The 21,613-nt window shown below is 38.8% G+C and overlaps 1 protein-coding gene across 5 annotated transcripts; it reads right to left on the reverse strand.

The window, feature by feature from the left end:
• Positions 1–432: 432 nt before the first annotated feature.
• On the reverse strand, positions 433–20,159 carry GCNT1 (glucosaminyl (N-acetyl) transferase 1). Of its 5 annotated transcripts, none has more exons than XM_088129933.1 (2): positions 20,081–20,159; positions 433–4,212 (listed from the first exon to the last, which is right to left on the reverse strand). In XM_088129933.1, exon 2 carries the CDS (start codon positions 4,123–4,125, stop codon positions 2,836–2,838), a length of 1,290 nt encoding a protein of 429 aa, XP_087986059.1. In that variant the 5' UTR covers positions 4,126–4,212; positions 20,081–20,159; the 3' UTR covers positions 433–2,835. The 5 variants fall into 5 exon arrangements, with proteins under 5 accessions (XP_087986059.1, XP_087986064.1, XP_087986061.1 ...); XM_088129938.1 differs by lacking the exon at positions 20,081–20,159 and adding an exon at positions 19,654–20,070; XM_088129935.1 differs by lacking the exon at positions 20,081–20,159 and adding an exon at positions 18,384–19,625.
• Between the last annotated feature and the right edge of the window lie 1,454 nt (positions 20,160–21,613).

Below are 21,613 nucleotides of genomic sequence, written 5' to 3' on the forward strand. Positions count from 1 at the left end.
CCTCCAAAAGTAAATTTGTTACATTTCATGTGAGCTTGAAAATAGTCAATGACTTCCACAGTAGTTAAAAACAGTATGTACATCAACACCTCTCTAAAGACCAAGTTGTCTCTCACCTGGCATTTTATGCTTGTGTGAGTTCTCGCATTTATAGAAATATAATATTAATTAGACCAGGAGTCCTTAACTGCGGTCTATGGGTCAGTGGTTAGATTTCAGTTGGTCCATGAATAATTACCACCTTATTTTCCCTAACCCATAATTGAAATTTAGTTTTAGATGTAGGCAATGAAGTAATATATGGTCTCTAGGTTCCAAAAACGTTTGTTAACCTCAACAAATCTCATTATCTTCAATTATTATACCCTAAAAATTATATTGCATTGGTATTGATTTAATAGATTAATAAAGAAGCACACACATTGCTATATTACATATTATTTATTAAATATTTTGATAACTGTATTTGAGCATAACAACATAGAACTGGTCAACTGAATGCCAATGTAGCTAACACAAATCAATTCATTTATAATCAGATGAGACCTTCAGTAGTATGAAATAACATACAAAATTAAAATAAATTATCACATATAATGATTTATTGCATAGGCTTGGGTATTTTTAGAAGACATCCATTATTCTTAGCTGAAATAGAATAATGTAAGAACACACCATTTCAGATGTGTCACACAATTCATGTACATGTTAAATGAATCCAAGCTGTATTGTGAGATAACCTGACTGATGTCTTGCTGAATCTGTTAATCCTTTTAAAGCTAAGTAAGGAGCCATTGCTATATCTTGCCATGGCCCAAGTGCATAGCTAAACTATGGTTTTCAGTAATGTTTTAGGATCATGCCAAGCCAGACATCTCAACATAAGCCCCTCTAATCAGCTACTGCAAATGCTAAATCAAGAGAGAGCAAGGCCAATATAATCCAATAGCAAAGATGAAGTTTGAAAAAGAGAGCCCACAGACAAAAAGATGAAGAAAATGTCAGATTATACTGCAGTGATCTGCAGCAAAAATCTTTAATAAGGGTAACTTAAGCAAAATCACAGACATTGTGGGAGAAAAATCTACAGAAACTCATTTTACCTGTGATCAGATGAGAGCAGTTCCTATGCTCAAAGGAGGAAGGTGGTCATTATGCCCAAAGTAGAGTCAGTAGGCAAACTTATTGCAAATAATCCTTGAGAAACTTTGTCCCCCACATATTATTTATGTAATATAACTGGAGCTGCACTTTGAGAAATTGAATATTTTTATCATTCATCTGTTGGTACATTTCTAAATCATAGCTCATCCTACTTGGTTGATCCATGGGCTAGATATGATTTTGTCCTCTTTTTAAAACATGTTTACCTTTGTCTACCACCTTGTCTACCTGGCTGTAAGGCTACATGGGGATGTAAAAAACAAAAAATAGAGAACACCACCCTAATCAAAACCCCACAATCCTCAGCACTGCAAACTGCTTCTATAAATGCTGTCCAAGAAAACTTGATGGACTTCCTCATGAAGTCAACAAGAACGGAAGTCAACTTGAAGGAGACTTTGTCTTCTTTTTAAAATTACCTTAGAAATAAAACATGTAAAAACCTAAAAGTATAGACGTATCATTTGACATAATTGATTGCAGCTGGCAGATAGAATTCTGTCCAGTGCAGTTTTAATTATGGATTACTTTAGAACGCTTGGATGTTCAGAAGGAAACTGAACTCCTATTTTGTACCTCATGCCATCTCCAAAAATTATTTCCAAAGCCAGCATCAGGAGCTGCACCAAGAAAAGGAAGAGAATTCCAGCTGTAAAAGGAAGAACTTATTTTGCCTGCTCTGGATCTTGCCTTGTTCTGGATCCCAGCTACTGCTCAGATTTACTAAGAACTGAAGTATGTTAACTCCACTCCTTCTGAAGAGAAAAGCTGATGCAGTTAGCATAAAAACAAGACTTAAAAGAATAAGGTTTTCCAATTTGGAAGATTCAAACATTTCTAGTAGCAGGTAGAATAAAAATAATGATAGGAACTATCAATAATTAACTCTTCTGCTGATTTGTTTTGTTCCCCCTTTATGGAAAAGTGATAAATGGTATGGCAAGCAGCAAACATAAATGCCATAAAGTTGTCTTAAATTAATACAAACAGGCACACATTTTATTTCCCTGAGAATATTTTAACTGGCAAGCTTCTGCTACATTTCTCTAGGAACAGCTACAAAACTGAAGAATATAGCCTATCCTAAAAGTTATGCCTAGAAAAACATCTTCTGTATGCTTTTTAAGTATATATGGCGTATATATTGCTGGTACAGTTTAAAAAGGAGAGGGACAGAATTCAGTAATTTGACTATAGAGACAAAAACAAAATATACTTCAAATTCCCTTTTCATAAATTGATAAATTTCTGTTAATGTGAGATCCTATTCCATGATGACTACTTAGTCTTGGCTGTCCTCAAAATTGTCCAACTTCCCCTAAGAAAAATAATCTTAGTGGTTACACAATCTAAGGATCAAGATTATTTGGATTTCTAATAGAATTCTGTAAAAGATACAGATGAGAGGTGTACAGAGTAGAAGTCTTTCATTTTGTAAACCTGAGGATCTTGTTTCATGCCTAACATCCTCTTGCCCTTTGCAAGAGAATTTTTGTTATGAAACTATTTTAGAAAAAAGCAGAGAATTAAGAAAGCTCAGGGGACATAATCAGCTGGATAATCACTCTCCAAGCCTTGTTTAAAAAACAAAAAGGGGGTATCGTATGCTCAGTATCTTTTTTGCCATTTTAATCAAATAACAAAGGCATGTACTGTAAAGAACACTGCATGTTAGTGTCTGCGCTGATGTAGCATTTTGTCTCTTAAATGCTCCTCCAAACATTGAACTGCAAAAGGGTCAATGTCATTATCAAACTTGTTGGCAAAGAAATGATGTTTCTGTAACATCCAGCTCAAGTCTCCAACTCCAAAGACACATATAGAGCGGACGTGGACTCCATTACAGGGGGGATAAGGGGCACCCTTGGACACATCCCCCTCAAAGTAATGCCACTTCACAAACCGGGCAATTGCATTCATATCAGAAACATCGTATTTGTCACTGGCAGGGACTGCACCAGGAACCTCAGGGATTCGCTGAATTGTTGCCCATAAGAATTCATCAGGACTGTACGTGTCTTTAGCCCACTCCATAAAAGCAAGAATTTTTCTGTTCTCTAATACATATTCCACAAACCTCCTGCTGACAACAAAATAGGCACTGCCAGAGAAAATGGGTGTATTGAGAGGTGGATGCTGTTTATCTATTCCCATATTTTTTAACTTGCCATCAACCACTTCGTGATGTTTCTTCCACCGCACCTCCTTGTTTGAAGGCATTTTTTCAGTTTCTAAACTATTTTCACCCTTGAGGGCTTTCAAACTCTCCACTATTTCTTGGTTGGTCTTGATGGGGAAATCCATGCCACAGAGGTTGATCAAGTATTTCCAGCTCACGCTCCTCCTGTAGAGATCCTTCATACAGTTGAGGTCAGCTTGCACCCTGCTCCAGGATGCATACACTACACTCTCCAGTTGGCTGGCAATGAAGACATTGTGAAAACATGATGCAATTCCTTTTACAGCTGTCAAGAAAGACTCTGGGGACTTTTTGTCAACATGAATGCAGTAATAGTTCTGAGGAGCATATATGGTTCTCAGAAGCCTCTCAAGCATACTAATTTTATGATAAACCACTATTGAATATGCAATGGGAAATTCTGCTTCTTCTTTGCTAAGAGGTTCCATAATATATTTCCGCCCCTTAATAAAGGAGGCACAATCAACTGTCATGTTGATATAGTCATTTGCAGTCACCTTTGGGGTCCTCCTAAAGGAAACTGTTAACAGCTCAAGTTTTACCTTTTGAATTTCCTCTGTGTCACCTTTCAGTATCTTGGAACAGTTTATCCTATTGGGATATTCACCAGTCAATTCCAAATGTTCATAATCTTGGTAGGTTGGTTTCTGGTGAATTGTGATGTAACACCAGATTCCAACTGTGCAAACAAATACCCAAAGAGGTTTAAACCGTAGGACACCACAGTGACAAAATTTCCTCCTCAGCATTTCAGAGAACATTTGGAAGGTTTCAGACACCTAAGAGACTTTCTCGGTACACATTTCCAGCCTTGCAGTTTTCTGTTGGCATTTCTCAGAAATAGGCTCCTATAAATGAAAGAGAAGATAAAGTCAGGGAGAACCAGCTCTTTCGTTTTTAATCTGCTGTATATTTAAGGGTGACAAAGCTGCCTAGCGCTATCTTTACTGTCATTCAGTTAAATGAGGACATATCTTTCATAACAGGTATTTGACAGACAAATGCTTGGTAATTAACATTTAACCATAGAGTTATGGTATATACAGACAGATGCACATAAATTCAAACCTATATATACGCTTGTCATTCATAACTTTGCTTTACATTTTTGCATATATAAGGTATCCCCTTTAAGAGGAATCATCTGGTCCTTATGATGAGATGGTGTAATATGTCATGTGTTGTTGTTCATCTGAGGTTGTATTTACCTACTTTTGAGAACTGCTAAGGACCAGATGATTTTTATTATGTCCTGATACGTAAAACCATAGAACTCAAAGAGGGTGTACTTTCTTTTTCATACGACTGTACCTGTAGATTTCCAGGTGCAATTCAAGGTGCTGGTTGTCACCTACAAAGCCCTTCAAAGCCAGGATATTTGAGGAATCATCTATCTTCAATTGCCCCTCATCCCCAATAAGATCAGAAGGGTTGACATGCTGCGGGTCCTGCCTATTAAATAGTGCCATCTGAACGGAGCCAAGAAGCACGTCTCCCGGTCACTGTGCCTGTCCTTTGGAGCAGACCCCTCTCCCCAGCAGAAATAAAATAAAACAAATGAATAAACATTTATTTTCTTAGCTTTCCCTTCTTTTATTTCATATATTGATTTCATTACCCAGTCTTCATTCATCCTCTCTGTATCACCAAACTATCCTAATGTATTTATTTCACTCACATGGGCATTCAATCCACATTCATTCAGCACCCATTCATTCTTGTTTTACCACACACATCTCCTACCTACCCCGTATCTACTACATCCAACTTACTTTGATGTTTTCTTTGAAATACTCATGTCTTAATTCCATATAAAAAAAGTGGGCAGTCATGCAGTTAATACACAGCCATTTCTACTTTCCTTTCTCACAAAAGACTACATACACATTTCTGTTATCACATTTGCATATCTTACAGTCTATCCAACCATTTCCCATCAACTCTAACTATACCAGGTTGGCCAGACTTAGAGGTCCAAGGATATTAAGTAAGCTTCTTGGTCAAGGAAGCAATTGAGCCTATCTCATTCTGTTACTCTACCTCAGCCTTCTGCTGGCTAGAAATTCTTTTCCAACACCTCTGGAGGGTGGTAGATTAGAGAAGTCCACTCTAATTAGAGGCTTTCCATTGGCTCAAACACTTGGAGTTCTTGGAGGGACAGGTTTAAAGAAGCCACTTAAATACAAACAATGAACCTAGGAAAAGAATTTTAAGTGCAAGCAAATGGAAAAAAGTCAGGTGTGTGTGTGTGGTGGGGGAGGGGTTGTCTACAACTACACCAAATAGAGTAAATGGTTTCTTGTTTCAACCTCAGTCAGTGACAATCAAGATATCAAGTCAAAATGATAAAGCTATGCAGCTTGCTCCTATGCATATTTTCCTCAAAAGATCCAGCGTTTCTTATTTCCATTAGTATAACTAACTCCTCACACTTCAGTGGCACTTTGTAATGTCAGTCCCATCTTTCAAGCTAAGCAGACGTACCCAGTGTCACCGATCTCTCTGAATACATGGCAACAGACAGCTTTCCCATTTTTGAGAAATAAACAGGTGTCCTAATGAGTTGTAATGGACAAGAACTGTGTGTCCCACCTCACATATTACTAATAAAGCTATGAAATCAGAATCTGTAAGTCAAATAACTTCTATTGTTAGTTTCTTGTGTTAGGTTTCCTTTGCATTTTACAGGTCACCTTAGGGGTGCAACAGAAAGCACAAACATTGGGGAAAATAGGCAGTGAGAACAGCATATTAAATTGTCAATGAAAGAGACTGATAACAACAGTAGTGTAAAACGGATGAAGGTGAACTCCAAGAAAGCTTATCCAGTTACCTTAAAAAATAGTGATTGTGGGCAGGTATATGCTGTTATTAGTTTTTGCTGGTGATGGATATAATATGTATGGCCTTCAGGGGAGAAGGGCATAAAACCAAAATAGGTATCTTGCCAAATCCTAGTGTGCCAAATAGAACAGCTTGGTTTCTGCAGCTCCTAGTCCTCAACATGCCAGAGATTAAAAGTATTTATCTGAGCTGGAGCCTAAAATAATTGTAAAGAATAAAGAATATAAAGCAATAATTAAAATTAATTACAAAGTTAAAGAAAAAAAACTTTGTGTTTCCATATCCTTGTGAGAACAACAAACTGATTTATTAAATTTGTATGCCGCCCATCTCCCCCAACAGATGACTCCAAAATGGGTGACCCCAAATGGGTGATTATGGTATTTCTTCCATCTGGTGCCTGCTAATGATAGGTGTTAGAGTCCCAAACACTTGGAGGGTACTAGGTGGAGGAAAGACCATTTGAAATTGTTGTGCACCCATTTTTTGGGCCAAGTCCCAGACTTGTGTACTGAGATGCACTCCAAAACACCAATTCAAAGTAAGGAGCCAGGTCAAAAATTAGGCATGATTCAAATTCAGTTTAAAGGAAGTTTAATTGGCATAAATTATAATTAATATGATTACTCCCCATGTGCTGAATGTTGTTTTCCTTTTTTTATATCATCATCACATTACTATCATCATCTTATGGAAGTTTCTAGGCGCTCTGGGGCAATCTAGATTTTGGGTGAGCTGTGCGCAGCCTGCAGGCCTACACTTGTTGGCTTATACCTTTTTTTTGGGTGCCTTCGAGTCACTGTTGACTCCTGGCGACAAGTTCCTGCAGTTTTCGTGGCAAGATTTCAGAAGTGGTTTGCCATTGCCTTCTTCCCAGGACTGAGAGAGAGTGAGTAGCCTGAGGTCACCCAGCAGACTTTGCGCTTAAGGTGGGACTAGAACTCATGGTTTCCTTGTTTCTAGTCGGTGGCTTAACCACTACACCGTACTGGCTCTCTCTATACATAATAGTTTTATTAATTTTCAAAGGATCACAAGATTTTTTAAAAAGTTATTTAATATTATTTGCTTTTTGGGCACACAGAGTACTGTGACAATATTTCTTTGTGCTCCAGATATGTTGGACTATGGCTCTTATCTCCAGTCAGCATGACTAATAGTTGTATTGGCTAGGTTTGATGAAGATTGTGGCCCAAACCATAGAAGAGTTCCATACTGGGAAAGGCTGTAGTAGAGTAAATCTGTTTGTTCTGTACCTTTTAATGTCGTCAGCTGAACAGATATATAATACGTGAATAATCTGTTTGAAGCTGTGTGTCAGTTGTGAGGAATTGTGCAAATATTTTGAAAGCTACAAATCAGTAAGAAAAAAAATAAGTATGCTTCCCAGTGGTATTATTCATCCTAATGTACCTAATCCATTTTATCTGTATGAAACACAAATGAACACATAAGGCCAGATATAAATAAATAGTTGTAACATAACGGAATACAACATAACTGTATTTCTGCTTTTCTTGGATATATTAATAATTTCAAATTTTAACAAAATTTCAAGTTAAATACAATTTTCAAATTACAGGTAGTCCTTGGTTAATGGCTGCCCTGTTTAGCAACCGTTCAAACTTATGATGCTACTGAAAAAGTAGATTTATGACGAGTCCTTGCACTTACAACCATTGCAGTGTCCCCATGGTCACGCAATTGTGATCTGCGAGCTTTATAGTTGGCTTCCACCAAGCAAAGTCAATGGAAAAGCCAGCAGTAAGCCACAAGTCATGGTCACCTGTCACATTTAACGACCGCAGGTGATTTGCTTAATGACTGCAGCAGAACTGACATGGTCAGTCTGGCATTATCATGTGATGTTTCACTCAACAACTGCACCGTTTAGTGATGGAGTTGCCAGTCACAATTGCGGTTGTTAAGTGAGGACTACCTGTACTCTAAAATATTTCTTGTTATGTTGAAAGAGGCAATTATGCATTCTGTTTTGGTTTGGTAGTGCATTCTGAATAAGCACTGCCCTCCACACAACTTAACAAGCTTGTAGTATCTCAGAGTAAATAATTTATATGAAGATATAGAAAGATAATTCTTTGAAACGAAGGAAAATTGTGCCTAGGTTCTGTGAAGAAGGTTATTCTTCCATTTTGTCACATCCCTGAGAATAATTCTATCAGCTGTCATTTCTTCCCTAATCAGGGGGAGAACAAGAAGTCCTGCATATTCACTTTCAGACACTACATCTGAATTAGGTAAAATAAGTGACCATATGAAGTATAATAAATATCTGAATAAGCCTGATAACTTGTTCATAAGGATACATGGTTTATAGGCAGGCCGATAACTGTATAACTTATCTTCCAAAATTATAAGCATGTAGCTAGAATTTTAATCTCATTTCTAAATTTAAAAAAGATCAAATATGCACAGGTGTTAATAATGTAACTGGGGTTGATTTACTTTGTGTATTTAAAATGACATTAGAATTAAATGAAGTTTTTTAATTTTGGAAGAAAAAAAATAACGTTGGCCGTGGGGATGGGAATTCGTCCCAACACATCTGAAGGGCACCAAATTAAGGATGCCTGTGTTAATTCATTGCATTAACTCTCGGTTAAAAGTTGTATTATTTAACCAGTATTCAATGAAAGGCAATATGGCTAACATTTTATGCAAGGAATCTGGAAGTGCGTGAAAACCCTACCTAAATAGATTTCTCTTCTACTTCCACTACAAATATTTTAGAACAAAAATAGTCTACAAGTCTTCAGCAGGAAGAAAAAGACCCACCCCTGTAAATGTATCAGTTGTTTCCACCCAAACTTTATAAAATTATTAATTGGCCCCATATTACATGCTTGGATTAAAGTTTTGAAAAATATTTTAAAATTGTATGCTTACATGGAGCTATCTTAAATGGAAAATCATAGCCATAGGGGAAGAATGAATAGGATCAGAAAGGCAATGTGTGGGGAATGGATATTAACTTTTTCTCCCTACATTACAATCCAAATAAAGCTGTTGCTGAACCAAAGTAGCAATTCCTTCCTGGAATCAATAACACAAGGAGGTTTTGGGGGGATAGGATATTTCAGGGGAATTGTGAAATTATATTTTAACACATCAGTCCCTTAGGCTCTTACCTCACTCAAACAGAGCACTTTTTCTCCTAAAAGTTAGATAAACATGATACATTCTTAAGCCTGGGTGCAGGAGATTTTTTTCAGTATGCAGACTTTCACAAAGGCTCCCTTTTATCCTGGCTAGGTTTGCAACCCATACTTCTACATGTCACAGTAAAAAGCTTACACAGTTTAAGCTGTAGTAGCATAGTTCACACATAATGGCTAAGACACGAGCAAACCAGTCAAAGTATGGGCTTTGAGAAACAGGCCATCAAATCTCCTGAACTCAGAGGAAGCCTCTGCTGATCACCAAATGACTTTCCAGCCAGAACAGCCTTCTGTTGAATGGCAAGAGAATCACTCTTGCCATTCAAACTGCCTCATCAGTGAGAAAAGGTTATAGAAAGCTAATATTGTAGGAAATAGCTGCTCCAGGGAAAAAAAATCTGCAAAGATGGAGGCAGCCTCAAAATTCCTTGCTTAATTCCTGAAGTTTCCCAGTTTAGGATTCTCTCCAGAGTCAGGGTCGGGAAACACAACTGAGAAAAGAAGGCAGAAAAATTTGAAGGACGGAAATCACTCATTGTTACTTATCCTGGTCACTGATTTTATCTTTATAGATTTGCATCTTTAAAAAAAAAAATACTAGAAGGAGATTCATATTTTGGCAATCATGCCAAAAAAAGGGAAGTTTGAAAAGGAGGCATTAAGACATCAAAAGATGAACCTTAAAGCTGAGAAGGTACTTAAGTCAGCATAAGCACAGTTAAAAAACCGCTCACTTTAGGATGGCGGTCAGCAACACAATACTTCTGATACTCATGGTACTTCTAGATGACTCACTAACCTCCAGAATTAAAAGAATAAATTTTAGAATCAATATACAAAAATTAAAAATAAACAAAACTTCATGAGATAGCCAAATCTGAAAAGATTTCTGAGTTCTTTCAGGAAACCTCATAAGATTTTGCCCTTTAATAATTAAACAAAAATAATTATTTTATTTAGAAAGTGTGGAGCTATGTTAAGATTATGATATGGAAGCATACTATACGTAAAACCAAAGAACTCAAAGAAGGTGTACTTTCTTTTTCACACGACTGTATATATATTTCAGCTCCTGAAAAAAAAGGTGGCACACAGATCTAATGATTAATTAAATAGAATTATTACTGTATATTATAACACATTCTTGGTGGTGGTATAAATAATTATTTGACCATGAATACACACACTGTCAGGCCCAGCCCAACAGTCCAGTTGAGTAAAGTTTATTTGCTTACATCTTATAGACAGAATCTTGCCAGACTAAATCCATGCTACTCCAACTAGTGGATATGCCCTGGGAGATTCTAGGGAGTGGTTATCCTGAATCTCTTACTCTTCTCACGCTCCCCATGTGGACTGTTCCTCCTTTCCCCTCCCGGAATGCACCCCCTCCTTCCTGATAGCCTTGATCTCTCACATCACCCTCCTCTTTGTAGATACATTCCATCACACACACAGAGAAGGATACGACACTATTAGTCATGTGCAAAGCCATCAGGATGGAAACACCAAGACTGAAGAGAAGGATACTCATAAAACCTACCCTGCTCTATTGAAGGAAAGCAATGACAAATCCACCTCCCAATACTGATGAAAACTAAGGGAAGAGGAAAGATTAAATTCAGAGAAGAAACTGAGTGGATCTTAAAACTAATAATTGCCATCTTAGAAAATTCATGCAGAACTGACATAAATAAAGCTATGAAAGAGCAAATATATTGTCTATATTTAAAATACAGGAAATAGTGAGGCACTCATTTTCATGCTTTTAAATATTAGAATACTAGAAAATATTAGAAAACTGTTATTGCCAATCAGCATTATTGAACATATTTGTGTAAAACACAAAAGCAGATTAGCTAAAAATATTACAGCATTTCCCCCTAACTTGCATGAGATGTTGTCCAGGAATTCTGGGCATCATATCACCCCCTGATGAGCACCGGCTTGGGAAAAGCTGCAGATGAGTAAGCAGCTCTCTTAAACACTAAGTGTCATGAGATATGAAATATAACCAACAACATTCCACAGATGTGAACACCGCTTTTTAAATTAATTACTTAGAAAGGACAATGGACTGACAACGCCCGATTATATAAAGCAGAAATATTAATGTCTTTAAAGGACATCCTGTGAAACCATACTGAACTTGCAGATAGCACATGAAGTTCAGGAATGGAAAACAGAGATGGCTATCCATGGGAAAGTGGTTTTAAACAGAATAGTGCTCAAAATCCCCCACATATTAATAATCCCTACAGCAGTATGGTAAGTCAGTATTATCCCCCTATTATAAACCAGTAGTGCTTCACTGTATTATAGCTTTCTTCTACAATGGCTCATGACTATAACCCCGGTTAAGAGCTGCCAAAACCAGAGTCCTCAGTGCTGAAGTTCCACTCCTGGTATAATCTCTCAAGAGGCATCAACGTCCCTGCAGTATTCAACGGTCATGTCTATAGGAAGAAACCCTACACGTACACAATGCTGAAAGTATTGGCTTTCACACAAGCAGGCCCTTGAATTATCATGGTCTTGTCTTATGTGGAAGGCAATTCAAGCTTTTCTCTTGAAGATGTCCATGGTGAATGCAACCATTTCAGCAAGGAACCTACATAGTTCGAGCCACTTTCACAAGTGGTAGGCATTATCCAGATTCACAATACCTGTATGAAATGTTCAATGAACTTCCATAGCACTTGTAACAACCTAGAGAACAGCACCATCTGGAAATTCAGTAAATAACAAAGTTTGAAAAAAAGACCTAGTGCAAGAAGAATAGAGCTATTTTTGGTTTTATTCATAAAACTGTCCCTTCAAACATAGGGTTTACATAGATCTTCAGTATATATAGCTGTGGTCAGACATTCTTATTTGTGTATATACGTACTTAATTTTACACAAACATTTCAATAAAGGATGATCATAGTTTATTATCATCTTCATAAATAATCTATGTATTTAAGCAACTTGTTCACATGTTGTAAGTAACACCAGGTTTTTAATCCACTGAGTAACTGGATCATCTTAAAAAAAAATCCTATTCAGACATTATACTTGCACAGGACTATGTAGTCTACTTACAGGGCTCCCACGATCATTTTTCATGTGATGTCATTAAATCTACGCAAATGGAAGCCTTTCACTGCGCAAGAGATGTGCGAAACATGGAAGAAGACCCTTAAATATTTATAGCAACATGTGATTTTCTTATCTTCTATAATTTTTCTGTTCTCCAGCACTAAGTATGAAGTCTCCTTAAGCTTGAAGCATATCCACATTTCAGGCCACCAACTGCAGACCTGTGGCCCAGCCATTTGCCTTTCAACACAGCTACTGGATGCCAGGAAATGGATGAGGAGAGGCAGCCTTACTTTTCTTTGATTAAGTCTGACTCATTTCTTACTTCCAGGGGTACTTACTTACCCCTTCCAGCTGTTGACATAGGGCCTATCAACGAATTATTCCTGAGGGCGTGTGTCTTTTGATAAGAAAAAGAAAGTTCTATACCCTGTGCTGTGAAAAGAAAGAGCCAGCTTTTGTGCGCCAATTTTTGTGTAATATTTTTGTTTCCTTTTTTTTTTCTCAAGAAAGGCTGCAGGAAGAGAACTACTGCCTTAGGGGGGGAAAAACAAACAAACAATCTATTAGAAGCTTTTCCTCTCTTTTTATTTTCCACTCAGAATTTATCATGAATTTATAACAGCAGGGAAAGATGGAATTTCCCTGTACATAATCCAATTTATTATTGTTGTAAAAAAAATCCATTCAACTTTGAAAATATATAATTTTGTTAGGTATGATGTTCCTTGTTCTCTATGGGAAGAACTTCTGCAAGGTATCATAGGTCCCCCCAAAATACACTCAGATATGTCAGACAAGGAGCCTACCATGAGAGAAGTACTCTAGAGAATTCCTGCAAACAACCCGGGGCATACCTGAGACAAGACGCTGCACAGATTGGATGGCTTTGTGAATACTGCTACACATTTATTCCAGGGTCAATCTGGAGGACAGATCTCTCATAAAAAGGGAAAACAATACAGGTATCTTCTTCAAAAGGTAGTGTTTCAAAGAGGTGTTTGTTCATTCTAAAAGCCTTGGGACAGGGACCAGAGTCATAAATTATGTAGCCAAGTCACAGATCCCCCCCTTGAGACTTTCCATGATGGCTGCCTTCAAAGCTCTCTTCCCTGTGGGAGCAGTCCATTGTTGAGCACGATTACTGTGCACCCTCCATTCTTGCCTGTGGAGTTTATCTGACACCCTCACAAAAATCCCATTGAAGCACAGGCCAGATGCTCAGCTGGAATGAGATAACAATCAACGCTTCCACTGACACCACCTTATTAAGAAAACTTAGCTCACTTTGACCATCCTTCAATGGCAAGATAATTACTTCTTGTAAATTGAAAAAGAGAAGAGAGTTTCAGCAGAAAGAAACAAGTCTGCCAAAAGCTACAGGAAAGAAAGAAAGAAAAAGAAAACCACCAAAGAAAAAACAGAGAAGGCAATTGTGCTACTGCACAACAGTTTCTATTGTTCTCAGCAAGCTTGAAATCTGTTACCTACAGCCTTATTTAGAAGACCTGTTTGGAACACTACAGAGTCCAAATAGGAAACCTATACAACTTCTTAAAAAACCACCTACCCCTCCTCTTCCCATTACACAACTATTATTTTCACAACAACTTAGAAAAAGAGGCATAGTGCCAGGAGAACTCTGAACTGCTGACTTGCAGCCACTCATCTTTAGGAGTTCACAGGCAAGCATTCACCATGGTCTAGGCTCTAGGGGCTTGGAGAGATGCCAGTTAAGAAGATTTCAGCGATCTGGAGGAAATTCAGCAAAAAATGGATCGCTTTGAGAATTCTAAAACTATTTGTTGCAATGGATGTCAAGCTCCAGGTGTGCTGTATCTTTCAAGAGCATGTCTTCTATGGAAGGCAAAGTGACACTGCTTTTTGTGCAACAAGAGAGTGACAGGCACTACCTTTCTTTGAATTGGCAGGTTTATCAAGAATGCCCCCCCAAAATAGGCAGCTATCTGGTCTCTCTAGTGCAAAACTCTCAACACTAGCATCCCTTCTTAAAGCAAAAGGATTCATGCTTTTGACATGCATACCTTCCATGCAAATTAAGTTAATTAATAAAAATAAGTGGGAATAATTTATAGAAATAGTCATTCCAAGCATCTTTTAGCAGAGATACAAAAAAAAATTGGTTTACAAATGAATGACATTAGAGACATTAGGATACTTAAACATGTATCCTTGACTAGTAAACTGGAAAATAAGCCACTTCAAAATGTTAGAAAGTTAGAAATATCACAATGGTTCCCCAATACAGCAAATTATCTCAACCAAATCTGAAAAGATCCCAAAGTATTATTGGAGGGGAGGTCATTATTTTTTAAAAGTGAGAACTAGGTAGATTTATCTGTTAAGTCTTACGTCAAGGTCTATATATAAAATACCCTTGAGTTACATGGTCAGTGAATGTAAAAATTAACTTATTTCTGCAGTTAAAATAGGATTCAAGTTCTTAGCATTAAAAAGACATTTTGGCATTCAAATATTCCCATGCTTAAAATTATTTATTAACTATTTTTAAAGGAAAAAAAGAATGAAAAAGGGAAAGGAGAAAAAAAAGGGGAAAAGTTGTATTACATCAGTGAGTGGACAGAGGAATTACCAAGATTGTACAATCAGTGCTCAGTATATCACTGATGAGAAATTAACCATAAAAACCAAAGCATATTAAATTATTTTAATAATGTCAGAATAATATGCTTAAGTTTTCAAGTTACACGGAATGTTCTCATAATACAAAATAGAGAAGTAGCTACTCCTGAAAAAGACACAGCGGAAACTTACCTTAGAGAGCTTAGTTAACATTCCTGAGAAACTAGTCATAATTTTTCACACATATACATCCTGCTTTAATCAGTACAATAGCATTTGAGCGCAAATCACTAGGTATAGAACTGTAACCTGTGTAGTAGCTACTTGTAGTGAGAGACTTAGTATTTGTATACGGTATACTACTTGTTCCATGAGCAGATGAAGAAAGCATCTGTTGAAAGCAAGAGGCTGTACCATTATAAACCAAGTAGAATTACTCAGTAGAGACAGTTCAACAAGTTAAAAAGAAAAACAAAAAAAATATGCTCCTCTGATGCAAACTCATCAAGAAATATGATCTACCAGATGGCTTGGAGTTCAATTATTTTGTTACTTATTTATGCTAAAATTTAGTAACTAACCCTTTGGAAGACAATCTAGTCCTGAATTATAAGGACTTGGGCATCATTTAAAGACAGAAGTAAGCACTCTTCTTCCCACTCTCAGTTTTAATGAGTAGCTATATTGCACTGATCATTCATTAGTCTTAAGCGCAAGTATCAGTTGATATGAATAATTAGTCTATGTGTCTTAGGAGTCAGCGATGTGATTTTGGGAGGTGGGGACAAAACATTTGCGAATCCCTAGATGGCTGCTGTGGAACTCTAAGTATATATATATATATGTATGTTTCTAGGTGAATGGCTTCAAAAATTGCTGAAATCTTATGAGATCATTAAATCTCATGAGACTTCAGATGAGAATGCTTAAAATTAATGACTTTTGGGAGGGGGGGTCTGCATACCACCACTCTGAAAAGGCTGGCAAAACTTTAACCTTTTGGGCTCAAACAGAACATAATGTTTAGCCACTGCTGATAACACCATTACAGTTAGGAGCCGAAGAAAAGGTGTTATATCTATAGAAAATGAGCATAATATAATTTATTCGAAGAGCAAGCCTCTGAATTTTGCTGAGCTTCTTTCCCTTCTCTCCACTAACATTTAAGTTGGCAGCTTTGTATGTATGGGAAACCAAACAAAGTCCTAGATCTCTCTTCTTATCCAAAATACACCTCAGCTGCATCAAGAAAGGAAATGTATTGTGCAATAGTTTTTGCTTTATAAGAGGTATGAAGCATTATAAATTGGTGGGTATGTAAACATATGATTGGCTCTAGGGAAGAAAGAAATCATAAAGGGTAACATCAGAGGGAGAGGAAATGCAAGAATAATAGAAATAGAGACAAAAAAAGACAACTAGCCAGAGCGATATACAGTAATATACCACGGTGTTGGTCTAGGGCCAGGGAGATCCATGTCATGAGTACCCACAGCTACAGAAACTCACGTTTGGGCCAGTTGTTTTCTCTCAGCTCAACTTAACTCACTGTTATAGGGATGGAGATACAGGGATGGTGGGAAATGAATCTAACAAATCAATAATGTAATAAACTGTGTTAGGCTAACTCCAAGGCCATGAAAAGTGTGTAAATTGTAGATTTCTTTACAACTGTTCAACAGGCAAGATCAAGAAAAATTCAAAGGGGGGGGAGGTACAAAATAAGAGTAGCTGATTTTGAAGCTGCAGGGTCTACAATTAATCAGTTTTAAGACTGAATATGGGTGGAACCATTTAAATTAGCTACCAGATGTGATGATGGTTTCAAGTTCCATCTAGGAGTTTCTTAAAGAATGCTAGGGTGAAGGAAAAAACATTTAAAAGATGGCGTTATCATAACACAAATCTTGTCGTAATCAACTATAACTTTATACACTAGCCAAACATTGCCAGTATCCTGTCAGAAAAGAAACCCAAAACAATAAAACCAATTATTTGCAACAGAAGAAAATCTAATACTTCAGCCACCTGCAATCTTCTATTACTGATTTTAAAAAGAATACATTTGGACAGAAGAGCTTCAACAAGAGACTCTAGTATAAAGCTGTCACAAATTGTGCCAGAGTTTGAAAAGGAAACATGAATTGCTACTAACCAGGTGTAAACCCTTCCTTTCTTCCTTATATATAGAATTGGATCAAGAGAAGGGGTGCTGACAATTTTGTTTTATTTTTGTAACCAAACAGGAGTTTGGACTCATTAAGGATTTTGAATAAATATTCATAGAAACAGGCTAGTTCAGAAAATTCCTTGCCTGCTGGACTTGGAAAACTATTTTAGTAGTAACTCAACAACCAGTTGTTTTTTTAAACACACCTCTGCTCTCATTTGTTGGACAGGTAAGATTCTGGACAAAATGTAGCACTTCGTGATTCTCATTTACCAACCTGGAATTTACAGACATTACTGCTTATTCAGTAGCTGCTTTAACTTAAGAGAGTACTCTAACAGTTGCCTTCCGCTAGGAGTACCCACTGGATTTTAAAAACAAACAACAAACAGTAGGTATCCTCAGTTGACAGATACCATTCACTAGTAAAAACATGGGCTGCCTTCTGAGCATACCCCCATAAAATTCAATAAAACCCATCTCAAGGTAAGCACATATAGAAAGGATTACAAGCTAATAAAAGAACACAAATGGAAACTAAACAAATACAAACTTGATTTTTCACCCCCAGATTTTAATCCTGAAATTGCAACATTAAGCAAGATTTTAAAGGACATACCAAGAGATGTGCTCTAGAAGTCCTTCAACATTTTCCTGCCTGCCAAATGTGTGAAGTGGCATAACAGCAGGGAATCTGCTTTGGGAAATAAAACTGCATGGAACTCATGGTCCTTCCATGCAGGCATCCACTCCTGATCACTCCGGGGTTTTTTTCATGGTAAAATTTAATTTAAGGTGACATTTTGATGTTGCTGTTCTCAAACAAGTGGGAATAAAAAAATATTTGCTACAATAATCCCTTCCCAGAGATCCAGTCCTTCATTCTTCAATCCTCTATGCTGCAACATTGTCAAGTTTATATATGCCCTTTTTGGCTATTGTCCTGATGGTGTTCAACAGCCTACTTCCATTTCAGCCTTATGCATCCCTCCTTGAACAGCACCACTGCTTCTCCTGAGTCAGTTCCAGACAAAAAGAAGGCCTTTTCCTGAGGCTCTTACTCCTACAAAGTGACTGAATGTCCCTCCCCACATACCATCTTTAAAACTTTCAGAATCATCCCCCCTCCTTGTTTCCATACCTCTTCTTGTTTATACCATTACTCAACACCAGCATTCTTTTCCGCCTGACTCAAGGCAGGGAAACTTCGCACTGGAGACTCCACTGGATCCTTGCTGCTGCCCCAGGCACAGACCCAAGACTTGAAGTTTGTTTTCTCTCTGCTGGTTTCTCAGCACCATTGCTTTGCTAGCCAGAGGCAAGTGTGCCCACATCATGTACATGCCTGCCATCATTCCTTTAAGTCGGTCTCTTTGGAACCAGACCTTTCCAGACTGCCTATTAAGGTCCTGATCCAAAGCAAGATTGCCCTGGCCCATTCTCCTAGTAGTTTAGAGCCAATTATGTCATGTCTAGTCAGCCCCAACTTGCCAGATCAACACTTTTACTGTTCTTATCACTGGTTACCAACTCCGGTGGGTTTCATAGCCCAACATCTCAATTTAGGCTACGAGGTCCATTGTACACCAGTGGTTGCAGTCATGACAGAAGAAACCGGCAAGCTTCTTTGTTGAAGGCTGCAGTCATTGGCTTACAAAGGATGTGGTGGCCTAAAAATTGAGATATTGGGCTCTGAAACCTGTCAGAGTTGATCATCAGATTACCAGTAACAGGAAGTTTGCACCACTGCTTTGTGAACGTGAGTGCACTTATTCTCATATCTATTTAAACTCTAGATGTACATCCCCCTCCATACTACTTTGCATTTTGTTTCTCTCTGCCCTTCTCCAACTGCCTCCTCCGCAGACCTGCACAATTATCCTTGATAATCCAAAGCACCCTTTGTGCATCTGAGAAAGTCCACTTTTATCCCTAGACCATGTTAGTTAGCCTTTAAGGCGCCAGGAGCTTCTTTCTGATCTAAACAGAAGAGCAGCTACCCTCTTCAACCGAGTCAGCTGAAACCATGCTTCTAAAACTGCATGCCGCATTCCTTCTGCATCATTCTGCTGATGGTTAAATTAAGCCTGTGGTTTTCCATGCGACTATATCTCCCCATATTCGAGGTGGAAACAGCCCGCCGCCACTTTCCAAGCGAAGGCCTTGCTCTTTCGAAAGATCCACCTGTCTCCAATGTTGATAAATGGCGCTCCTCCTCCCGCCTCAAGGGCGGCCAGGGAGATGGAGACAACTTTACAGCAACTTCGGAGTTCTGCTCGGCAGCAATTCTCTTTCCTCTAAAGGAAAATTCATACACGAAAATGGACTTCAAGGGAGGCTTGTATTAAGCAGGCTTAAAACTTACTCGTTATATAGTCTCTTATCTTGTTAACAAAATAATTAAGATTTACCAAAAGCGGTCACTGATACATCCTGCCGGTTCATAGTACCCCGCCCCCGCCAAATCTGTTGTAGATATTAGACATAAAGAGAAGGCGATTTTCCTCTGAGTTACAGAGATTCTCCTCTTTCCCAAATCGGGGAACGAGCATCCAAGCTCGTTCAATGTATGAAAAAACGCGCGTCCCGGGCTCCTTTTATCGAAGCGACCCTTTGCATTTTGCCTCGGGCAGTTCTTCCGCGCTCAATGGAATCGACTCCCTCTGCGCACGTTCAGGGTTGCAACCGGAAAGCGCGACGGTGGTGGATCGGGAGCCTGGTTCTTAGGAGTCCCCGGAGGGAAGAGCAACGCAAGTCTGCCCCAGAAAAACCTGGGAGGGAGCGAGAGAACAGATGAGCATCAAACTGGGAAGAGGAAGAAGAAAGCGCACGCCCTACCTGGCAGCGGAAAGCAGAGAGGCGCCGACCGTCGAGCCGCACGAGAGGGAAACCCGAAAGGAGGCGGTGACCTCATCGGCTTCCCCGCCCCCTGCGCGAGCTCCGGCCTCCTAGCCCCTCCCCGGCGCCCACTTGTCTTCGTGCAGCGGCCGGGAGGGCCGCTATCCCACCCGCGTGCGCAAGCCGGGAGCTTCCTGCTCTGTTGCCGGTTTTCTTTCGATTGGGGTACAGGTCAGCTGAAAGGGGGGCGGCTGCTCCGCCTCTTTTGGGGTGCAGGCCGCCCCTCCTACGCTCCCCGTGCAGGCTTTGAGCTCCTCGGGGTCGCGCCGCTTTTTCGAGCGCTGCTTCGGTTATGAATCTCTTCGGAATTGATCGAGACTTAAGGCTGGATTTTACAGGAGTTTATGAGAGAGGGCACAGGGCAAGGCAAACCACACTGAGGCGTGGTGTTCGCGTATGCCAACTGATGTTGCTTTGTTTAATTAATTAATTAATTAATTAATTAATTAACATTTCAAGTTTAGTCACTGTCCATGTCACTCAGCGAGCGACTGGGTGGTTTACAATAAAATAAGAATAAGAAAAATGAAAAGACGAAGACAATAATAATTGAAATTGAAAATAAATAAATAAATAAATAATGACCATTATTGAGTCATGGTTAAACAAGCCACAATGAAGGGTGGACCCAATCTATCGGTCTTCCTCCCCATGAATCAACCAGCAGCCTCCCTCTGATCTGACCGCGTTATCAGTTTTTCCTTTCCTATTTGGCATCTTTGCAGGACTACCCAACAATTAAGAGCTCAGAAAGACTAGGCATAGGCACACTCCTTCAGTCCTCACCAGAGATGGTTAACTGAAATTCAGATAGAGAGGAGAGCTCTTTGAAAAGTAACTATATTCTTTAATGTACGTGAAGCAATTTGCTGCCAGAATTGTATCATGTGGTTGGGGAAACTAAGAGGAAGAGAAACAACATGGGAGCAGGAGAGGAAAGAGTTTGCACGAAAGAAAGAGGTCTAAGATCAAGATCAGGCCACCTTTCCCCAACCCCCTGTAAGATGGAGCAGAAGATAGAGAGGAAGAAAGAATGGCAGAAAGAAAAAACATAGGTGCTGGCCAAAATTTAGAGAATTAGATAAAATTGAAGCCAGCCAGATCAGCATCCCCCCTCCCCACACAGGATATAGGACTAGCTGGCCTATGGACAACCTATCTGGCCAACTTGGCTAGAGACCAGCAACCCAGAACCCCCATATCTGGGGGTACCATGGGGAACATAGTTAAGCCTGTAGTTAGCCATCCTGTTCTTCTAGGAAGGGGAAGAAAGTCTTTCATCTCTTTGAATTTACCCTGGATATGGTCTGAGGTGGAGATGAAGGCCCTTGTCCACAGAGATTGTATCTGGGTCAAGTGAGGGAATGCAGGAAGGGGAGCAAACCACTGTACAAACATCTGGGGAGATGGGAAAAGAATGGGGAGCAGGGAACAATCCCCAAAAGTATAAAGCAAGCAGCAGCTGACAGATGA

Source organism: Python bivittatus, unplaced genomic scaffold (assembly GCF_059951505.1).
Source record: "Python bivittatus isolate LINGU-HERP-01145 unplaced genomic scaffold, Pbiv_v1 ctg000850_np1212, whole genome shotgun sequence".
Classification (NCBI taxonomy): Eukaryota; Metazoa; Chordata; class Lepidosauria; order Squamata; family Pythonidae; genus Python; species Python bivittatus.